The following is a 21,882-nucleotide window of genomic DNA, read 5'->3' as shown; positions in this document are numbered from 1 at the left end:
TCACTCTGAAGATACCCCCTGACTGCGAGTGGGTGCAGACCTGACCCCCATCTTTAAAGCAACCTTTTTGAAGTTTATTGCACATGGTTGCATTAATGTTGGTAGTGCCACGGTCTCCAACCACTGTCTTCCTTAGTGTGACTGCAGCATTACTGTGTCAGTAGTCAACAAGAAAGTCAATTCCTTACTTCAAAACTGCTAGCTTAATTTCAAAGATACATAGCGTAATTTATTAATAGATTTATATATTCATAAATCTGTATCAGAGAAACAATTACTACCTAAAGCTTTAAAATAAATATAGTAGCGAAACTGCTGTGCTGCTACATGCCACAGGAATTGCTACTCGAGAGAGAGACGGGGTGGTTAATGTCAGCCTGACGCAAACTTTACAAGAAATCTGCCAAATTTAAAGGTGGTGGCAAACTTAACAAGCAGCTCCTCTGCATACAACTTTCATTTTAGCTTCCTCTTAAACCAGGTGTGCAAAACAAACTGACAAGTCTTTAAAATTTTTTTTTTTAATGTGATACTCTGGCTTCCTCCCACAGTTAGGCTAATTGGAAACAGTAAATTGCTCATAGGTGTGAATGCGGGAGTGAATGTGAGTGCGATTGGTTGTCTCCTGTCTGTGTGTTAGCCCTGTGACAGACTGGCGACCTGTCTAGAGTGTACCCTGCCTCTCGCCCTAACACAGCTGGGATAGGCTCCAGCACCCCCCGTGACCCTGACAAGGATAAGTGGAAGCGAATGGATGGATGGAACTAGGAAAAAAAACATTAATGACAGTTTACTGCCATTCATTACACCCTCACTGAGCTGAATGAGATGGTGGCTGGCCAATGAACTTGCCCAACATAGTTTTTTTTAGTGGCTCCAGGCTATCGGGCCATCAGCTATTATGCACCCGAGTTAGTTTTCAACATACAACAGCGGCTGAATATCACCAAGAAAGAACAAGCATTACTGACATTATTTTGCGGGGCAGTTAACAGCAGTCAAGATGTTATTTGGCTGCATTTTTTCTCAGATTTGTTTTGGGTTTTTAAAAAAAAAAAAAAAAAAAGTAGATCCAAAATAAAAAACATTTACTTTAGCCTGTATTCACTGTTTTATTGTCTCTGATTGGTTACATATCAAAACTAATATCCCATCAACACTGTCACAGACGGACGCACAGGTGCGCACTGTGCAGGCTGGGGCTGTTACAGATGCAAGGTAGCTAAATGTGTCAAAAGTGCAGTTGCTATATAAGAAAGTATGGTTCTGCCGTTATCCAAAAACAATATTTTGTTTTATCAATAGCTCGAAATCCAACAATATTCACACTGAATGTAAATCAAATATTACCAGCCAGTGCTCATAATTGAGGAGCTGGACTCAAAGAGCTGCTTTATATGAACAACTTTTATTTATTTTCTAAACAAATCATCCTAAACCATATCAAGCAGGAAAAAAAACAAGCAGAAGAAGCTGTAGTGCTTCATGTTATTTGATGTTCAACATCATGCGGGTTGTTGTGCTGCTGTGGCGGCACTCTGTGCTCAGCTGCAGCATCAGCTGCAGTGTGACACAGGTGCGTTTGCATGTCTCTACCAGTTAAAATCCACACAAGAAAGATGTGCACCAAGAGTCAGAACTAGTTAAGCATCTAACATGTCCAGTGGGAGTTTCTAGCTCCCAAATAAGGATGACAACCATGGCAGAAAGAGCATGTGGAAGAAAAAAGTGAGCTCGGGGGAGAGAACCCTTAAAAACCAGATAGGCAAGGCTGACTCTGAAATGTGCATAATCAGGACAGGATAATGACACTGTGTGTTTTAGTGCAGCAGTCATGGGACCGACTCGGTTGTTCTTCTTCTTATCTATGGAAACACTCCTAGAAAAGCACAGAGGAATGACAGGCTTCTTCAAATTCCTGACATGACAGACTATTTTCAGGAAGATGTTCCTTCACAGACAGACAGATGTGCAAGCAGAGACACACACAGAGGACAGTCACAAGCTGGAACATTAGTAACATGGAACCACTGCGAGTGAGGCAGTTGCACGTTATATCTGAAGAAGCTCGTCACAAGCAGAAAATACACAAACTTAGAAACCACTAAAAAAAAACTGTGTTTCATGAAACACTAACACTGCCCTCTTTAGCACATTCACAAATTGGTGCCACTGTATTGCATAATAATATCACAAGATGAAGCGATACAATATACTGCAAAGTGGATATTCTGCCGCACTGCAATAGGACATCAGTATGATACACTCATGTGCAGCTCCTCAGCTGACGGAAATAAATTTGTCTAAGTGTGCAGGACAACATGAAATATAATAAACAGACTTGCAACCTTGGGTAAAAGGCTCTGGGACATCATGGGTTTTACATCATATAGAACATGTTTGTATCCATCGAATTTTAGTTGGATACACCTAACAAGTTTTTTTTATTATCAGGATTTATTTTCCCACCTTTACTTTTGCTTATCAAATGCTCAAAGAACACAGAAAATGCTTTGACTTTTGCTAATTAAGGTTACACACATTCTTCACCTAATGACATGTACATAAATCATGTTCACTCTCAGTCACCCTGTCCTGTTTTGAGCCCAGAAAAATCCTGGACATGTTTTCTTTGTGCTGCATGTCGATCAAACACTAATCAACTTTCATCAGTGTCAGCACCATGCTGGACTACAACTACTCAGATATTTTTAATTGGTTAAAAATATTGAAATGTTTCAGTAAAGACACTTCATTGATGATGCAATGAATCACCCACTTAAGAAGAAGCCATTGATATATCGGACTCCCACTATCTCCGGAAAGACCCTATTAGAGTAAGTGACAATAAAGTCATCTGAGAAAAGTAGATAACGATGGCAGAAATCCTGCAGAGCTGACTAGCAAAAGGCTAATTATCATAGACGTATAGTGACAGTAACACTGCTGGGTCACTTGTTTGGGGTCCATAGCACAGCTCATTAGCTTTTGGAGCTGATGTACCTTGTGATACTGGTCACTTACTGGTGGGAACATCCTCCGCTACTGAGCAATTAAAAGAGTGTGAGAGAGCATATCTGGAAGCTCAACAATATACAGCCGGAGAGGCGTCGAAACGAAACCTGCGCAAAAATTGTCAGAAATCTCAGAAACTGACAAATTAACTACTGAATCGCTGTTATTGTCTGTCCTGTCCTTACGAGAGCTGGAGTGGAGCCTGAATTAGCCAGGGTTACACTAATCTGGGTTGAGAGAGTGTATGCTGAGTGCTAACCCAGACTTTGGGATTTTATTGTCCTACCTGGAAGGGAACAAACTAATCAGCTCAACCAGGTCAGTCATGCTGCTGGGAAGCAGTCCTCCTGAATCACCAATGTGTGGAACCCAACAAAACAGTACTGCACAATGCATTGTGCAGTATGGATTGGCTCGGTGACAGTCACAGGTTTCACTGTAAGCGGAAATATACCACAGATGATGCAAACCTGTATCGGCAGCTCTCCTTTAGCCTTCTATAAAGCTTATTGTTAACACTCGCTCAGGTGACCCTGAACCCTCCCAAGGCTTTGCTGCAAAAGGCCTAGGCTGCTGGCTTCCCATAATTTTATTATGTCTTTCTTCCTCGCTCACCTCTTTTCACTCTCTATGTGTTTATACACTACTCTGAACATAATATTCTAAATTCAAAACAATAATATCTTTCACCAGCTTCAGTGAGGAAGTATGCAGACAATTGTATGTTATACATGTGAAATATGTATCCAAAAGTGTATTTTTGTATGTAACTGTGTATCCAGATCTGCCCTGTTCCACAAAAACATCTCCCTTGAAGGGTCAAAAAGGGAGATACATAATAATACAGCAGTCTGCCGAGCTGATTCAATCATCCAGCTTTATTAAATGTTGATTTGTTCATTTTCTCAGAAACAAATCGAATTAGAAAAGTATCCTTCATATTTCAAAATGCTATTGGATACCTTTAGATTTTCAGTCCCTGCTCATCACGTCAGATTTAATTCAATCAAAATTGAGATTAAGATAAACGAAAGCTGTACAGCAAACAGGCAGTAAATACAGGAACAAACAGCATTGAACTCACAGACAGCAGGACTTCTACAAGGTACCAACCAAAGACAAAGTGATTAGCTGATAAGCAGGCACAACGTGAAGATAAACATTAAATAAATATGAATATTTTCAAGCTTACAAACACAGAAAAGAAGTATAATTTTAGTTTTTAGCTGGTAATTACTAAAACACGACCATTTATGTGATCACAGTTTTAATCTATTTTCTGTACCACTTATAGAAACTGTCTCAAACTGCATGTAAACAACCTTCCTAGGCCTTTCAAGAACTGCCTTAAAAAAAATAAATTCTGGTTAAAAACAATGTGATCATGGTTGATGATTCGCTGACTAACAGCTTGATAACTTTACAATCATTTTCTAAGCAAAAATGCAAAATTTGATGTAAGACTTCGATGCTCAGTTTTAGCAAGACTGGACAGCACAGTGATTACGATTAGTGGTTATCGTTGGGTTTGTACTGCTGATCAAAAAACACGACAAACTGGCCCCTTCATTTTAAGAAATGTATGTTATGTCACTATCACACTATCACTGATTGAGGCTCACTGATGAAACTACTGAAATACTTGCATATTAGCAGTATTATGAACAGGATGGATGTGGTAACATTCTGGGGTAACAGATGATTTACTAGGAGCTAGCTACCAGCAGAGCCAGTCGATATCCAGGTTAACAATTCCATTTCTACCCACCGGTCAAATGGGGTAAAAAAGCGTATTAAGTTGTCCTGTGCACTGCGTGGCACAGTGATGCAGTAGTTAGCACCCAACCCTCTTTTGGACTGCTTACCTACATACAAACAAAGGCAGTTCAAACACGATTGTTGTTCATATCCTATTGCCCAATTTTACCAGAAATAGAAACCTTTCAATACCAAAAATACAGACCCTTCAAATTTATTTATAGTTATTATAGTATATAAGTGTTATTTATACTTATATACTATATCCTTGCCCATACATTTTATATATTCATGCAACATTTGTTTATGGAGGTTATCCTTAAGGTCACTGTTCACTAGCAACAACCACAAATGCAAATCGATGAATCAACAAGCTTGGCCAGACAGAGTTAGAGAGAAAATAAGGGGAAGGAGGGTGTGGTGCAGAAACTAGAAGAAGTGGATCTGTGGAGCAAATAGGCATTTACAAATCTGGACTGGAGAAGACTGTTAGGGGTTTGAGCTCATTCCTAAACTTCAGATCAGTTATCTCTAATTAATGTGAACCACACATATCTTACTACTGCTGCAGCACTGCTGCTTGTTAAAATGACAAAAAAGTTATTTCGCTGCCCTCAGAACTGTGGGAACCTTAGTTAAACTCCATCTGCCGTTACACCACCAGAGGCAGGTGTTGTCATAGCCAACATTTGTTGGTAGTTTTAGTAAAGCAACCTCAATGTAAGCACTATGAAGCAACTCCTTGCTTTTCTCTTCTCAGTACAGAAGGGAACTCACTGAAGGGGAACCACAAGGAAGACAAAGAGAGGCTGTGGTGACAGGTAGGTCTCCCATCTTAAAAGTCCTCCACACAGCTCTGTGATTAACAACTGCTCTTGGACTCCTTATGACAGTAGTGAGGATCCGCATGATTTGTCATCTCATTGCCTCTGTACAGAGAGTCTTACTGTTCATTCAAACAACAGCAGCACATCAGCTTGATGAATATCCTGTCTCAAGGAGGACAGGAGATCTGGATCAAGAAGGCGGAAAAGTCACTGTGACAAGACAGTGACATCCACAGACATGCACTGGTCGTGTATTTATAACGTGGCCATAAAAAGAAGGATAATCCGGTCACTTCAGTATGCCCCAGATATTAGAAATGACTACTGATATGTTATAACTGATCATCAATCATCCTAGAAATATTTACAACCCTCCATTTAGTGCTTCCATCATGTGTGATGTGTCCTTGGTATTTGGCCAACATCAGTAGAGCTTCTCTGTGTTTTAGTTTGGAAGGTGAACAGTTAATAATCAGCAGGGCTCCTGCAGAGTCAAAGCGGAGAGCATTGATTCTCCCTTGGTGCTATTTGCCGTCTCTTCCATGAAATGTTTATTTTTAGCTTTATAGTTCCTGTTGCCCAGCACAAAGCCAACCTATAGGACATCTACAGCTTCATAAAGCTCCCTTTTTTCAAAGCTTTTCTTTACAATTCTGCAGCATAAGGTCAAATTTTTGGCTTAGAGTGAAGAAACCTCTGTTTGTTTCTCCACAAATAGATATTTTAAAGCCTATCCAAACCTATGACAGCTATTGGCTCGTGTATCACATTGCTGCCAATCAATATGATTATAAATATCTGATGTTGACGTAAACATCGACAAAGCCAGATGGTGGGATGGTCTTGGCTCTGAGTGTGATGTTATAATAGTATGATTCAAGTTTGCCTTTTACACCTAATTAATCACTTTATTCCTGGAAGCCAGTAATATTAGCAGCACAGTTAGCATCATACATCAGTAAAATGAAATGCATACAGCTCCTCGCCTCAGAGACTTCAGCCATCGATTGTACTGTAAGAGAAGCCATCTGTAACTCAATTAAGTGGAATACGACAGAGGACAGTCAAATGTGACCCACTGATAAAGACCCGTTACTGACACATTGACAGCAGGATGAGAGAGGGAGGAAAAGAGAAAGAGAGAGCAATTGCCATCAGGTTCATGGCCACTTAAGAAAGGTGGATCCCATCTTCTTATCCTCTGGATCAATATTACCCATTATTCATCTCAAACTGCAGATGAATAATTAAGCTTCCTACTGTTACGGTGACAGTCTCTCCTTGAGGAGAAGGGTAGAGGAAGGCCACAAAAGCCATCTTGAAAGTGACATCAGTGAATGGTCACCTCGTCGAACGGGACAGAACGAACAGATTCAACAAGCGCAGTTACTCGGCTGGGCTAAGACAAATGGCTCCGCTAAGGAGTCTGCTGGCATGTAATGTTAAGTACGGCACATGAGAACAAATCTACAAGTGCTACTGCTAAAGGTCAACAAGGGAAATAAGATGTAATCACAGCGCTATAAGCACAAGCTGTTTAATTATAAGCATTCACAGGCGCTGGTTGATGCACACTTGTATGCAGGATGTGTGTTTGTGCTCTTTAAATTTTGAATGAACAGAAGAAATTAAAGCGGCAGAACAAGGGTAAAAAAGAATCGACTGCGACGCCATCAAACTGAAAATAAAACTCCGGCGTACGGTTGAATCACCCACAATACAACATCGGAGGAGCTACTGCTCCTCATTTTATAATGAAGAATGAAGCTCAGCTTTAGCATGACAGTTGCCATGGTGACTTTGTCGTTACTACCCTAATGGTATGTGTACTGTGTGCTGATTGTTTGCAGGCCTTAATAAGGAGCCGCAGTAAGTCACATGTGAGAAAGTGACATTATTCTGTTCGTTTTGGGGTGACCCACAGTCTCGTTGATTCTTCCCGCTGCTTCAGGCTTTGATGGTCTTTTCACTGACTCACCAACACATATGACACACATGAGGCAGCCAAGCAGAGAGACGCTCACCATGACACAGAACAACCAAAGTGGAGGGAGTGCTTGAGTCAGGATTGTCTAAAAGAAGGTCAAATGGGCCCATCAGTAATTCTTCTGTGGTAGGGACAGTAAAGCTGTGAGAGCTCTTTATGGACAAAACAACCTAAACACTTTGACTAACCTAGAGGTATCTTATATCTGTGTTTTAATTACACAAAAAAATCCAAAAATATAAAAAAAAAATGTTTAACTCATCAATGTGAAATTACAGGTTTTGAATGTCTGTGGGCCAGAAACAAATACAAATACTTATGAAGGTCACATAGACTTAAACATGTAACAGACAGAAGTTGGTTTTGTGTGTGCCACTTTTTTTTTTACTTATGGTTACATTTCAGCTTTCAGTACAGCAGAAAACAAAACAGTGACACAGTTTGTTACAATCTATCATAACTCTCAGGCTGTCGATAGTAGAACAAATGTGACCTTGAGAGCAATTTAGCTGAAGGACCATCAGGTGAGCGTTATGCGCAACTTTCACGAAAATCTGACCTATAGAAGGAGCAGTGATTCTTGTGAAGAAGTAAAAGCTCCCATGAAGAAATAAAAGAAATATTCATATCTTATTCATTTCTGTTTTTATTCAAAAATGAAAAAATCTCTGGTGTTCAACTGATCAATAAGACACTCATAAGAAGAAGTGCTCTTAAATATAAAATAAGTCAAATAAAAAACCTCTTAAATAACCAGTCATAACTGAAGTAAGTGCAACTTTTCTTTAACTTAACATTTATTTAACCAGGAAATAAAAACAAAGGCTGTTTTTCTGGTGGCAGGAGCTACAAGAGCTCCCAGAGAAAACTGGGAGATACAAGGAGAAAAAGCAAACTGTGTTCAAACTCAGGGCCCTCTTGATGTGAGGCAACAACGCTCACTGCTGAGCTTTTCTTAAGACTGATTATATGAGGACATGTACAGTGTGAGCTTCATCTGGTGACCTGTGGCTCTGGCTCCTATAGTTTGACCACCATAAATGTCCTCACAGCTCATAAAATTAAAAAAATAAAAATAATGCCAACCCTTGAAAGTAGTGACCCAGCCGCTGGTTTTATGGGAAGAGCTGGTTACAGGCAAGCAGTGGACTGCAACTCTATATAAAAAGAGTAATTTTAACAATGACACACTCTTGTTCTGTGTCGAATCTCCCTACCTTTCCCATTTACTGAAAGTGGACCAATAATGCTTTTCCTTATTTTCCTGTCATACGTTTACTGAAGCGCTACGCCCAGGAGGTCACTTGTTTTATCCCTAGCTCCCTCATTCTGTACGTCAACCTCGGGTAAGATACTGAACCCTAAATTGCATCTGTGAATGTGTGCATGAAAGGTAAAAAGTGGGTGATTGTGGCTTTAAGTATAAAAGCATTTCAAGTGCCCATAAAGACCAGTGGAGTACATTTAGTTGGAGGATGTGAAGTTGACAGTGCTTTATAAGCACCAGTCCATTTACCATTTAATGCTATAAGGTTGGATGCTCTTATCAAATATTCAGATACTTTTCAGTTTTATACTCTTGAATCTGTAAGATGTTAAAGAGAGGCAACATGGTTATCTCAGGCACACAATTCTGGCTGTGTGAACAGAAGCCCCGCCCACCTGCTATTCAAACCTTCTGTTTGCGAGGGTCAGCCAATGCAAAGAAATTTGGTTTAGAGGGAGGGTGGACTTCAAGTTCTTTAAGGCCACCCTCACTCTAAGTCAAGAGTTGCAATAAGACCCAGCATATGAAAAACAAGGAACTGGTACTGTACTGTAGTGGGGTCCAACAATAAAAATACAGAGCTGGAAATGAGTCCAATTTCACTTTAATCAAAAATCAGAGAGTCCAACATGTAGGTTGAGCACATTCAATAACAATGCTTTGATCTAGGCCATGAATCAATCTCCCCCTTTTATCCATCCAACTACTTATCCATGGGTCCCCATCTACTCCACATCTATTCCCCACAATCCCCTCCTCCATCCCTTTAAAGCCCCCGTCCACACGCCCCTTCAGTTTCATCATTTCTCCATCATCTATTGACTGCTGCTCTCAGACAGGAAGTTGTTGAACGAGCTCAAACAGTGGGCTCCCCCTCTCTCACCCAGCAGTGAATAATGAAATCAAAGTGACTAATTGTCAGGAGGTTGTGAAGTTAAGATTACCACTAATGTGTGTGTGTGTGTGCAAGTCTCTGTGTGGGCATGCATGGCACAAACACACACCTGAGACTCTGTGTATGACTCATCTAATATCCCTGAAGTTCTCCAATGCCCACAGTGCTTCCTCTGAGCCCAGCAGAGACACATTAAACCTGCAGACTGCTGATACGGAGTGACCATGGTCTCCATCATTACAAGCCTACACCTTCCTCACATCTGAGTCATGCCATGCCTGCATCACACTATGATTATTCTAAGCAGAATATAGGACTTACAAAATATGTAAAACACAAGATTTTCTGTAGGTATTTTTAGACAGCATTTTACTAAGGAAAGTCATTTATGGCTGCCTGTGTTTAAACGACACTTTACATCCAAGAGCTTGCTCTCTTCTGCCAAATTAAAAACATTCCCAGAGTTAAGACCACGAGTCTGGTCTACATGACAGAATGCCAATGTTATTATAACTCATCCTGAGGGACGATTAGATGTATAATGACCATCCAACAGTTGAGACATTTCACAGGAAACCACAATTGTTGTCAGCGTGCTGAGCAATCATTTTGACAACACTAAAATTACTGATATTGCTCTTCCGGGCACCATGCACAAAAATTTGGCTTCACTCTCTGCCCATTCTGACATACTGTAAATAAACTAATTGCAATCCATCTATTGGGACCAAATTAATTGAATAACAGACTCATCAAATCACCAACTGACTATGCCATTCACAAGGCCCTAAAGATTCAATGCACTACCCAGCAAATCATGTTGTAAAAGTAAATCTACGGTTAATACCTGAATAGATCTCAGTTTGTTTTATTGTTTGTTTTCTTTAATCATCTAGATCCATAACAGTTTCACATCTATCTGACTGCTCGTGTTGTTGCCAGAATAACTAGATAACAAATTCTGACAACTTCCTTTTCCCCCCACAAATCTGGTATCCAGACAGTCCTTCCCCTCACCACTCTCTAGTGTCACTATACAAAATATAATGAAAGCGCTGCTATGCCAGTTCAGCTGAGAGCACTTCAATAGACTGAAAGAGGGAGAGGGATGTTCAGGCCAAAAAAATGACCTAAACATGACTCAACATGAAAAAATGATTCCAATTCCTCTTGTACACGCAAGCCTTCCTGTTTGGGACACTAGTTACAATTTGACTAAATTAATCCGTTATATCCTGACATATTGGAAGAGGTCTAAGGAAGACAACTGGAGGGGAGTTTTATACAGTATATTTGCCTTAGTTTGCAGACCAGTTTCCTGCTTCCTGGTTCCATCTACTGGAGCTGACAATAGTTACTGTAGGTGGAGCCCAGCTCATACTTCTCACGTCCTTACCAACGTTCAAGTTAAGCAACCAGTTTTAACAGATATGAATTTGTATGCAGATTTTTTTTTTTGCACCACTGCCTAGTTAGCTGATTGCTAAAGCTGTCAGAATGTGTTCACTTCCTCTTGATGCTTATGTCCAAAATCAAAATCAGGTATAAATGGAGCTAAGCAGCTTAAAATGCTGCTTCTAAACACAAAGTCCGACTGTTTACGTTTTTGCATATAGTAAACTGATCACGTGTCAGAAATAAATAAACAATGTATATCCCCTTTTGATTCTGTTGAAGAAAAGGTAATTTTTTCTATAGCGATATCCTCCCCTGACAGCATCCATATCCAAACTGTAACGCCATTAGGTGTCAGATGTGGAAAAAGCATACAGGTGTGTATCAGGACCCGTATTCCAGCTGGTTGTGGTGGTAAAGGAAGACTGCTATCAGTTGGCTAATGTTTGCTGTACAGATTGGTGACAGGATCTCAAAAATCCAACAATTTCTTAGAAAAAAAAACCCCCATTATTGTACAATAATTAAACGGCACATAAACAAATCAACTTTACCAAAGGAAGTATATAATGGTGAGGTCGGTAGTTGTTAGAAGTGGTCCAAAGGGGTGGACCCCAACTTGTAACCATGTAGACATCAAACAATCTGATGTGGTGCATGAAAATTACTGTGGTCATAAACCACAACCTGTTTTTAATTTTAGTTTCATTTTACTTTCAATATATTAATAAAGACATTATTATATTCAGTTTCAAACATACTGCGAGCACAGTATGATACAATATAAAGTAAAACACGAGAGGCATAAACTGAGGCTAAGCATTGTGCAAAGTTTCCCAGAGTACTGAGTGATTGTTACTTAACATACTCAGTGCACTTTTACCTCATCATGCACCTAAATATGTACTAGGACTTGGCCCTGTCTGAATGCTTTTTTTTTTGGTTTTTTACATATGCCTCTAGGTCCCAGAATAAACGAGAGTTTACTTTACAAAGCTATCATATCAAACAGAAATGATGGTTAAGGGAGCAAATGTAAAACCCAAGTATGCAATAAAAGGGGCCAGGAGCTAGTCAGGACACCTAATGGATCTATGAGAAACTCAGGCAAGATCCAAAATAGCAATCCAACTGGAGCATCCATCTCCATGGTGTGATAAAGCTAGTGTGTCTGGAGAAAAACACTTGTGGCCAGCACTTTTTCTGTTCTTCGTTTCATTTGACTTTGAGTGACCGTCCTCACGGGCAGTCTGTGGAAAGACAGTCCCCACCCTGTCGATAGCGACTCACTTGTGTGCTACTCTTTGTCTCTCTCTGTCTGTATCTTTCTGTCTCCTCATCCATCTCTGTTGTTTCCAGAGACTTCAAACACTTTTTTAATTGGATGCAGGTCAGCCAATAGCTGAACTTGGCTGAATGAACTGGTGTTATCAGTGTCTAGGCAGATGGGAGCTGCACAGGTGATTTCTCAAAACTAAAAAAAAAGAAAAAAAGAGAGCGGGCAGAAAGAAGCCTGTGTGAGACGTAAAGGAAGGAAGAAGGAGAAGAAGGAAGGAGGAAGAGGGAGGGCGACTGTATTGATAAAGTGGCACAAACGGAAACTCCTTTTTCCTGTCAGTGCCGTGCAATAGATTTTAAACTTATCTGATGGACAGCGTAATACGGAAACATCGCCGTTGCTCCCATCCTCAGTGTGGGAGATAGGTTTAAGATAAAGCCGCTTCTCAATCACTGGGACTGGCAGTCATGTGTCTCTCACAGCGTCGGCGAGATTTGGTTATATCCCCGAGAACGCTGTAGGTTACCGCTCGCTATGAAACTACAGGACCCAGTGATAGAGGAAGACTGCTCACTGCATCCATCACTTTAGCAATAATTTAGTGGGTGGGCAGCATTTGATTAAGATATAAATCCTTCAAATATCTCCCTGTTTTTCTTGAATGTCAGCATTTCTGTCCATCTTGCTGACTCTTTGTTGCCCCTCTGTTTATATGAAGGGGCCATGACACAGTGCCCTAGCTCTGACAAATATCCTGTCGTAACCGTTAAGCCTGTTCCAGCCCCGGTGAGGTAAACAAGGCCCTTGTCAATCAGCAGGTCTCAGATGACTGACAGGTTAGGCCAGCCGGTAGAGGTGGAGGCAGTGTTGGTGCTGGGAAATCACACTGGAGCCTACAGCACTGATGGAAACAATAACAGTGGGGTTAGGGTAGAGGAATGACAGTAAGGAGTCCCTCGCTAGCTCCCTTTTCCCTTTCCTTCCTCTTTTCATCTCCTCCTCAGTCCTCAGCAGAGAGGCAGACGGATCCACAGCAATCCCACTTCCACAGAGAGAAAGGCGAGGAAAGGCAGTCTGACTGCAGCTGGATTTGAGGGTCATTTGAAGAACACAACAAGGCAAAGCACACACAGTTCCATTTTCAGTTCATGGAATCAGAGTCCTCTCTCCCTCTCCCCGTATTACCTCACCAACCCCCCTACCCCCTCCTTTCTCCTACACAACAGCTAAATCAATAGAAATGACAAGGCAGTCGGAAGGTCATTCGTGAGCACAGCGAGCGCTGTGGTGGAATGCTCGCCGATTCGCGGCGGACAGAACAAGTGGAAAAACAAATGCACATCCTGCCAGCGCTCCTGCCTGCCTGTCCAGTTCAGCTGGAGGAAAGAACAGAGCTCTGCTTTCTATACATCTACGTGCAAAATGGAGCTGAGGCTGTATAGGGAGTCTTTAACAGAGAATATATTGTTTCCATAAGATTTCTATCAGTAACCCCACTCGTCTGTTTACACACACTATGTATACTACACACACACACACACACACACACACACACACACACACACACACACACACACTCTGCCCTCTTTATGTAAACAGTTTGAGGATGAGATACACGTGCTAGGCTGGCAAAATACACAAAATGCTTATCGCCCTCACTAATGAGCTACGAAGCATGGTCGGTCACTGTGCCTTCACCATACACAAGCACAACCACTATAGCTTGAATATTGTTGGAGATAGTCAGAGCTACATAATCCACCAGCAGGAGACACACACTGAAGCAGCACCAGCAGCAGCAGCAGCAAAGGAGCAGAGCAGAAAGGCATCAAAAACACACAACGGCATTAATACAGGAGGAGCGGAGAGTTGCTTGTGTGTTACTCACAGAATATTCGATGGTCCCTTTGGGTCTCTGGAACGACATGCGCCTCCCATCCTTCTTTTCTGGAGTCTTCTTCTGGCCAGTATCTGAAAGCAAACGAGGCAAGGTGCGCATTACATTCATGTTCCTCTCTCCCCAGCTTGTCACAAGCTGCCGTTTCCCAGCCCCGTGGGTAGACAGCTCATTCGTCAACAGTGAGCGAGCCAGCCAGCCAGCAATGTGAGCTGTGAGCGCCCGGACCACTTTCGCTCTCTCTATCTCTCCTGTTCTCGCTCTGCTGCTACCCTCCTGCTTTTCCTCTCTCTCTCTCTCTCTATCGCACTGTCCTCTCCTTCATCTGCCTCCCCTCCCTTTCTCGCTCCCTTCTCCTCCTGGCCCGCCGTGCAGCGCAATAGCAGGGGCTGAAAACTCCCCCCGTTGCCTCTCACAGCAGACGGAGACCAGACTGACCTCCATCAGGGCACCGCCGATCTGATTGCGAGCCCAAGAAGAGGAGAAGGAGGTGGATTCAGATGGGAAGCGGGGCGTGCTAAGCTGGAGACAGAAGGAAAAAAAAGGAAAAGGGGGGCTGAACTGGAGTGTGGATGGAGGGGAAGGAAGGGCTCGATGCTACATGTTGGTTGGGTAATGGAAGGATGTTCCATGAAACAGTGACAGCTAAAGAGGAAGAAGTGTAGTGTTTGGGGGGTGGGGGTTAAAAATGACATTTACAACGTCTCTACTCTTCCTGGAAGGACCTGGCAGGTATGTAAAGGAAGTAGAAGGCAGAGCAAATTTAAGGTGGATGGCAGAGGATAACAGGAGGGCAATTGCAGCTACTGAGGTTTTAGTCAGAGAACATGAAAAATGCATGACATGGGAAAAGATGGGTAGGCTAGGGTGGTGCAGAAGATAAAGGGACAAAGGGTTAATGGGGACAGGAGAAAGTGGAGTTAGACAGTTGGAGAAGGGTCGGGGTGGGGATGGGATAAGACAGAAGGATAAAGGCAAGAAGGGTGGATGGAATACTGAAAATCAGTAGATGAAAGACAAAAGATAGGATGGAGATGAAAGAAGGATGCTCTTGGGAATAAAGATGATGTTGAAAAGAGGCCAACCTTGCTCTTTGACTTGAGCAAGTCGGCCACTGAGCTTCAGGAATACTATACAAGCATTTATTTATTCAGGGGTAGGGTGTGGGACAAAAGAAGAGATGATTGGAGGAGGCTATTGGATTTATATAAAATATTTATGATGCACATATGTTGACCCGATACCCTCAGACACCTCTCTCGTAAGTCTTTGTTTTGTAGATGCCGCACATGGCTAATCAGCGTCGTTATTCGTTCCCTTATCATCAGGCATCTGAGATAGCTCAAAACATGAGTCATACACCAGTGTTGCTATTTCTGGGGCTTAGGAGTGCCTGGCAGTGAGTGAGAGGGGAGGGGGGAAACAGAGCTGCTTCAGGTGTACAGCAACGATGATGTGGCTTACGTTTCTGAAACAATATACAATACAGTCATAATCAGAGATGTCAGACAGGCAGCTAACGTTGCCTAACCAAAGCCATCCCTCATATATACTCACTTCTAATCCTGTCCATCCCACCCTCCGTCTTTCCATACAACCGTCTCCAAACCGCACATCATAGCAGGTCTACTATTGAAACTATAAGCTATAAGCAGTTCCTGTCTGCAATCTATACAAGGCGTACAGAGAACTATCAATGAATTCTTTGCATAATAAAGAAGAGAATAGTACTGTTCTAAAACAAGCTCTGCAAACTTTTTTATTATTATCACTAAGTGCACTGATTGCTGGTAATGTTACATTAATTTTGTGGCACCATCATGAGTATTTTATTGTCGAAGTAGGAAAATAAAATACTGGTTTTCATTTTCTTCTAGAAATTGATTTTCAGACCAATATCTGTGGAATTACCTGCTGTAAATTTACATTTGTTCTTATACACCACTATTATTATTACCCCTCAGCCGTGAAAGACTGATGGGGTATTGTTATCACCCTGCTGTGTGGGCGGACAGTGTGGACATGATTGTGAATGTGATAACTCAAAAAAGAAGCCATCTAGGATTCATAATTCATAATGTGACACTAAAAATCTTGGATTAGTTGTCAGTGACCTTGATCTCAAAGTCAAGGTCAAATTAGGTAACCTAGAACCTTTGAATTAATACCATACTAGGAGGGCGAAGTGTAGCACTGGCGGCTCCAAAGTATTTTCATTATTAGCTTGCTAATGAATGGATCATCGTGCTGCTGTAACTTATGTTTCTTGTGACAAGGTCTCCCAAATCAATTCATTCATGTTGGGTTTGGGTCAGTGGTCCAATGGTCTGTTATGGAACCACTAAAGACCATAAGCAGCTCTTATGAAATTCAATAAATGAATTTAAAGGCCTGAAGCCTATATAGCCTTTCCTAAGGAAACCACCCAAAAAGCATAGAACAATTTAGCATTTTATCAATTCCTACCCTAGTGACCATCATGTCACCCCTCATTATAAGTTCATCAGTTAAAAGGACTTCAAGCTGGGAATCACTGTGGTAGACTATGTCTCTGCTGGCTCACACATCACACTTAAATTACTAGTGGAATTTTCAGACAGGTCCATCCAAGATATCTGCAATGAAACCAATTCATTCAATATAAAAGCCACTCTCTCTGAAACACTATGAGGTTTGATTTAATCAACTCTGTCCTGCAAAATTGCAACACATGACAACCTGTGTAGCACTTTGAAATTCTTGGAAAGCAAGTTGTTTTGATCAAAAACATACTGACCTGCCAAACTGCGAACGTGCGCCAAATCAATTATCTTCCATCTAAATGAAAACCTTTGACGGATGATTGCTTTCAGTAGGAAAACACAATCTGGAGCTGCTGATTGTGGATGATGGGGTTTGTGGTGCTTTTTAGAAGCGACCCGTCATAACTGTGATTTCAACCTCTCCCTGTTATGAATGAATAATCCACTGTGTCGCTGTTTAATTGCTGGTCATGGCAGCATGGCAGACTGAAACCCAATATGCGACTCAGTAAGTAGACAGCAGAGGTGTTGATCTGCTTTGTTAGCTGGTCCAAGCTGAGTGGGCTAACAACACAAGAAAGCAGTGGCGATGCCTCAGACTTCCAAATTTTGGAAAATGCCAGGAGTGGGAGAACATGAACTAGCAATGAGGACCAAAACAGACACGCGGTGAAAGAAAAAAGCAGCTCTACATTAGCAGCTGCAGGGGTGTTCGCACATGGGGAGCCGGTGATTGCTCTAAAATTAAACTTCACCCTGGATCATGGCACAAGAAATGGGCATTTTATTCACACTCCAGACACGCAGCAGAGCACAGCGCCAGGGCAGCTTCAATAACAAAGGCTCTGGTTTCATTCCACTCCGCAGGAAACCGGCAGCATCTGCTGTTTCAGTATAAGCGCTGCTTCAATACAAGGAATCTCCTCAAGTCTACAAATCACAGCATAGTTTATGCCATGTGATCCAACAGAATCTCGAGATGTGTTGGAATGTTGCTCTTCAATAAAAATAAATAAATAAATAAAGTTTCTGCTGTCAATACCAAAAACTGTAAAGCACTGCCCAACATGTACTGGAATAGTGGGATAATGTGCACAAGCAGGAGCACTGGGTGCATGAGGCCATAATGGAACGGTGTGAAGAAACGATTGGCGCAATTATAGATCAAACACGGACACGGTTTGAGAAAACATTCAAGGGGATGTAAACCGAGGTCACCTTTTATCCAATTTGTGGTTCAACCAAGTAAAACAACCATTACCACAATGTCAGCTTTCTTTACTGCTGTCGTTTCCCCATAAGGAACATTTTACTTGGCTCATTAATTGGCTGAATTATAATAACACTGGGTCAGCTGTGCGAGAGAGGCTGCGAGACCGGCTCAGACACTGAAAGGAGCTGCCGTGTGTCGGGAAAAACAAAGGCCGTCTCTCACTAATGGAAACGGTCACAAGAGCTCACGCCTTTCTGAGCAACTCAGCCAAAGAAAAACAAAAAAGCGACCACATCGTGGACGCTGCCTCGTGGCTACACAACACTGCAAGGCGCAGCAAAGCAAGTATCACTAAGAAGAAACATCAACTAATAAAGTCATTACAATTCAGTAATGAAATGGTACACTACAATAAAAGCGTACCAAGTCAGGCTTTTACAGGAAATAAAGAAATAACCATATTATTAATTAATTTAGGCATCTGTAAATTAAAGTAATATGTAAGTAATTTTAACTACTGCATTGTATTTTACAGAAAAGAAGAAATAAAGAAATTTTAAGTAACTCGTATTTTACAGGGAAATGAGACACAAATCTTACTGCAGTATACGCAAAAACAAACAACGTTTCCCTATCTTACGTCGTAAGCACACTGTACTTTTCAGGGTGTGGGTGTAGGAGGTGGCTTAACCTTGCCTAATGTCTAGGTATTTTGCAGGGAAGGAGACACTCTTTTCTGCGTATTGCTTTTTAAAATTGTGTTTAAACAGTGATTGATAAAGAAAAAATAATTTAGCTCAGCTTGGTTCAATCATTGTAAGATCATAGGCCTGCAAATTTTCATGGTATTTATTTTTTTCTTGCAAGTTGGTAAGGGAGAAGGATTTACATGTTTTATTTTTTGGTAAAGCATAAGGATTATTAAGTAATCCATCATGCACATCAACGTGATGAATATTAAATAAAGATGTAAAAAGGTAGGATTAATCCACTCCATAATACAGCCTGCTCCCTGAAAAGTGCAGCATATTTACAATAATACAGGGAAAATATTGTTAGTTTTCTGTAAAATTACCAGTAAATTGCACACTACTTAAAATTACATATGTATTACTTACATTTAAAGAAGTGCTTATACTGTAATTATTTCCTGTAAAAACCTTACTTGTTGTTATTGTAGTGTACCTTCCTTTAAGTATTTGAGATAAATATGACTACAGTGTAATTGGATAAGAGATTAAGAAAATAGATGAACATTTTAACCTATATCTTTTGAAGTTACATTTCTCTTCTTAATTGCAGTCCATTAAAAATAATATTAAAAGACTGCAAAGGTTTTAGTCCACAACACATACACAGCTGAGCACTTAATATCTCTTACAAGGACATCCTTGTAAGAGGTAGTGAAACACACAGATATGTTTTTATAATGGTCATGAATGTGTCATCTTGGTGATTGAGTTATAACCAAGGGAGAAAAAAAGGAAAGAATGAAAGGTTTCCCTGTGAAGTTCATCGCTGAGAATCTTGTGTGCTTAACAAACCCGAATGCAGCCATGCATTGGCAAGTCAATCTGAATGAATCTGGAGACGAGCTAAATGCAAATGCTACTGTATTTGACTCTAAAAACAAACGGCGTTCTGCACCCGCGCAATCTGCTGAGCATGAATCACAGCAGCTAAATATATGGTCCCCTTCATTTTAGTACACAGCCATGACAAACTGAAGCAGGCAGGGAATAGGAGAGTCAACAATTCTCTGACTAACATTCCCTCATGGTCTGTAGAATACACAAGCAGCCAATTTCCCCTTGCTCCCTTGTTTTCCCTGCCTGCTGGCTATATACTGCTCTCCCCAGATGTTATTTTTAGACAACCTCCTAATCAGTAAGGGAGGACAGAGCTCTGCGATACAACCACACAACACAGGTGCTACACAGGACCGATTAACAAAGGTGTAGACTTTCATTACAAAGTTTGTGACGGAGGAAGCATGGAAACACTAGCTTACACTGGCTTGTAACACACTGCACCGTCAGGGCAGTCATCAAGACTTGTTTAATGTTGTTTAATGTTAATAACCAGCATTAAAGATGAACTGTGTGGCTTTATTGCATTTGTGTTTTGTACTATCACTCATGTATTTGTTTAGTTTGATGTATTTCAAAATGGTCATCTAATAAGACAGCTATAAATACTACAGTGTGTGGCATTGGCTAATGCTACAGCTAAGGCTGTGCAATATGACCAATATCTCATATCCCGATATAAGACATTTATCATCCAGACAACAATATATATCACTAAAACTTTACATTTTCTGTAAATTCTGTGAATCTTGGGCAACTCAACTTGTGTGAAGTGTTGACTGATGCATGAAACGATACATTTTTAGACATAAGTTGTAACGGCCGCCATTTTTTTGCCAGTATTTATTACACGGCGTGCTGCTGGGAAAAGCCTGTTCTAACATTTGAGTCTAAGGTTTATTTTTAGCATTTGACCGCCCTTTTTTTGCTTCTCATCTGTAAACTCTCTTCACACTCTTTCACGTGACTCTTGTGTAGGTGGTAGAAGAGGTTTGCTGTGTTTAAGTCTGAGGTGGGGACCGGTTTCCTGCATAATTTGCACAGTACAGTTTTCTGGTCCGTGTCAGCTTTTTCATAACCAAACCATATCCATGCTACAGAGGTAGCTCCTCGTTTAGAAATAAGGTCGTCGATTTGTTTTGACTGGTCTGGTTTATTTTGACAAATCTCAACAGGATCTTGAGCTTTATTGTGAAAGGTTTATGTGGAAAATAAACAAGCAGACGGCAGAGCCACATGCTGGGTTTACCGTCATTGTTGCTAACGACAACGTGTAAAAACAGTCGTTTGTCCGTCCGTAGTGTGGTCTTTTTAAATATAAGAGAGAACTTTAAGAAATTAATATAGCCACTACAGAGACCATCAAAACTATGAAAAAATATTGCCGTAAACAGTTTATTTTGCGACACCATGAAAGAAACGATATATATATCCCTAGCTACAGCTACCCTTACAAAGAAAATTGATCAAAAATAACAGTAAATGACTGACAGCCAATTACCAATGGTGTCTCTTTACACTATTGTATTGTTGTAAATCACTGTTTTGGTTTTGGATTTCAATCAATTGTTACATTTAAAATCACAATGCAGTGATTATAATAAACAGAATGTTTCGGTTAGATACGATAAGGTTGGATATCGAGTATAATGGGTACTGTGTTAGGAATGAAAGGTTGCCACATGGTTTGATGGAAATAAAAATTATCAACCTACAGAGCTGACAGTTAAATTCAAAGACACCGTGAAAATCAAAGCGAATAAAACAACGTGGCATGCTAGTCCAATTTGCTGAAGTTTTATTGCAACAACTCAAAACTATACCTGCATCCAATACTGTGGCTGTTGCATTCACTCTGATAGAAACAGTGGGCAGAGCTGGGGAAATCTGAGACATTAATAGGCATTAAATAAGGTTTGACATATCTGTTTGTATTAAAGGGAATGAATGATATCGACAGCCCTCTAGCACAGCTTGTCATAGCCTATAAATACAAAGTCCAAACAGCTCAGTAGCAACAGCAAAATCCAAAAACCAATGTTAGGGTCAGGTTAAAAAGATTACAGGCCTGTTTCACAACACAAAACAGTGTTTCTTTGCCGCTTTGATTTTCTGCCTTGTGTTACTAAACAAGTGGTGACACGGGAGGCTCAAACAGATCAACACCCTGCAGAGGTGAGCGCATATATATACAGATATATGTTCAGATGTAGAGAAGGGGAGGAGGTTGCACTTTGC

At 40.9% G+C, this 21,882-nt stretch overlaps 1 protein-coding gene across 6 annotated transcripts in view; it reads right to left on the bottom strand.

The window, feature by feature from the left end:
• The window catches only part of oxr1a (oxidation resistance 1a), a 170,772-nt gene that overhangs the window by 32,934 nt on the left and 115,956 nt on the right, over positions 1 to 21,882 (bottom strand). For all 6 annotated transcript variants that reach the window (XM_006794777.3, XM_087848110.1, XM_006794776.2 and 3 more), the window contains one exon: positions 14,312 to 14,394. In XM_006794777.3, coding sequence (XP_006794840.2) covers positions 14,312 to 14,394 — 83 coding nt within the window. The remainder of the gene's footprint in view (positions 1 to 14,311; positions 14,395 to 21,882) is intronic.

This window comes from Neolamprologus brichardi, chromosome 11 (assembly GCF_056152115.1).
Source record: "Neolamprologus brichardi isolate AB-2024 chromosome 11, ASM5615211v1, whole genome shotgun sequence".
Lineage (NCBI taxonomy): Eukaryota > Metazoa > Chordata > Actinopteri > Cichliformes > Cichlidae > Neolamprologus > Neolamprologus brichardi.
The sequence above is the reverse complement of the archived record's forward strand: the minus strand, read 5'-3'. Positions and strand labels throughout refer to the sequence as shown.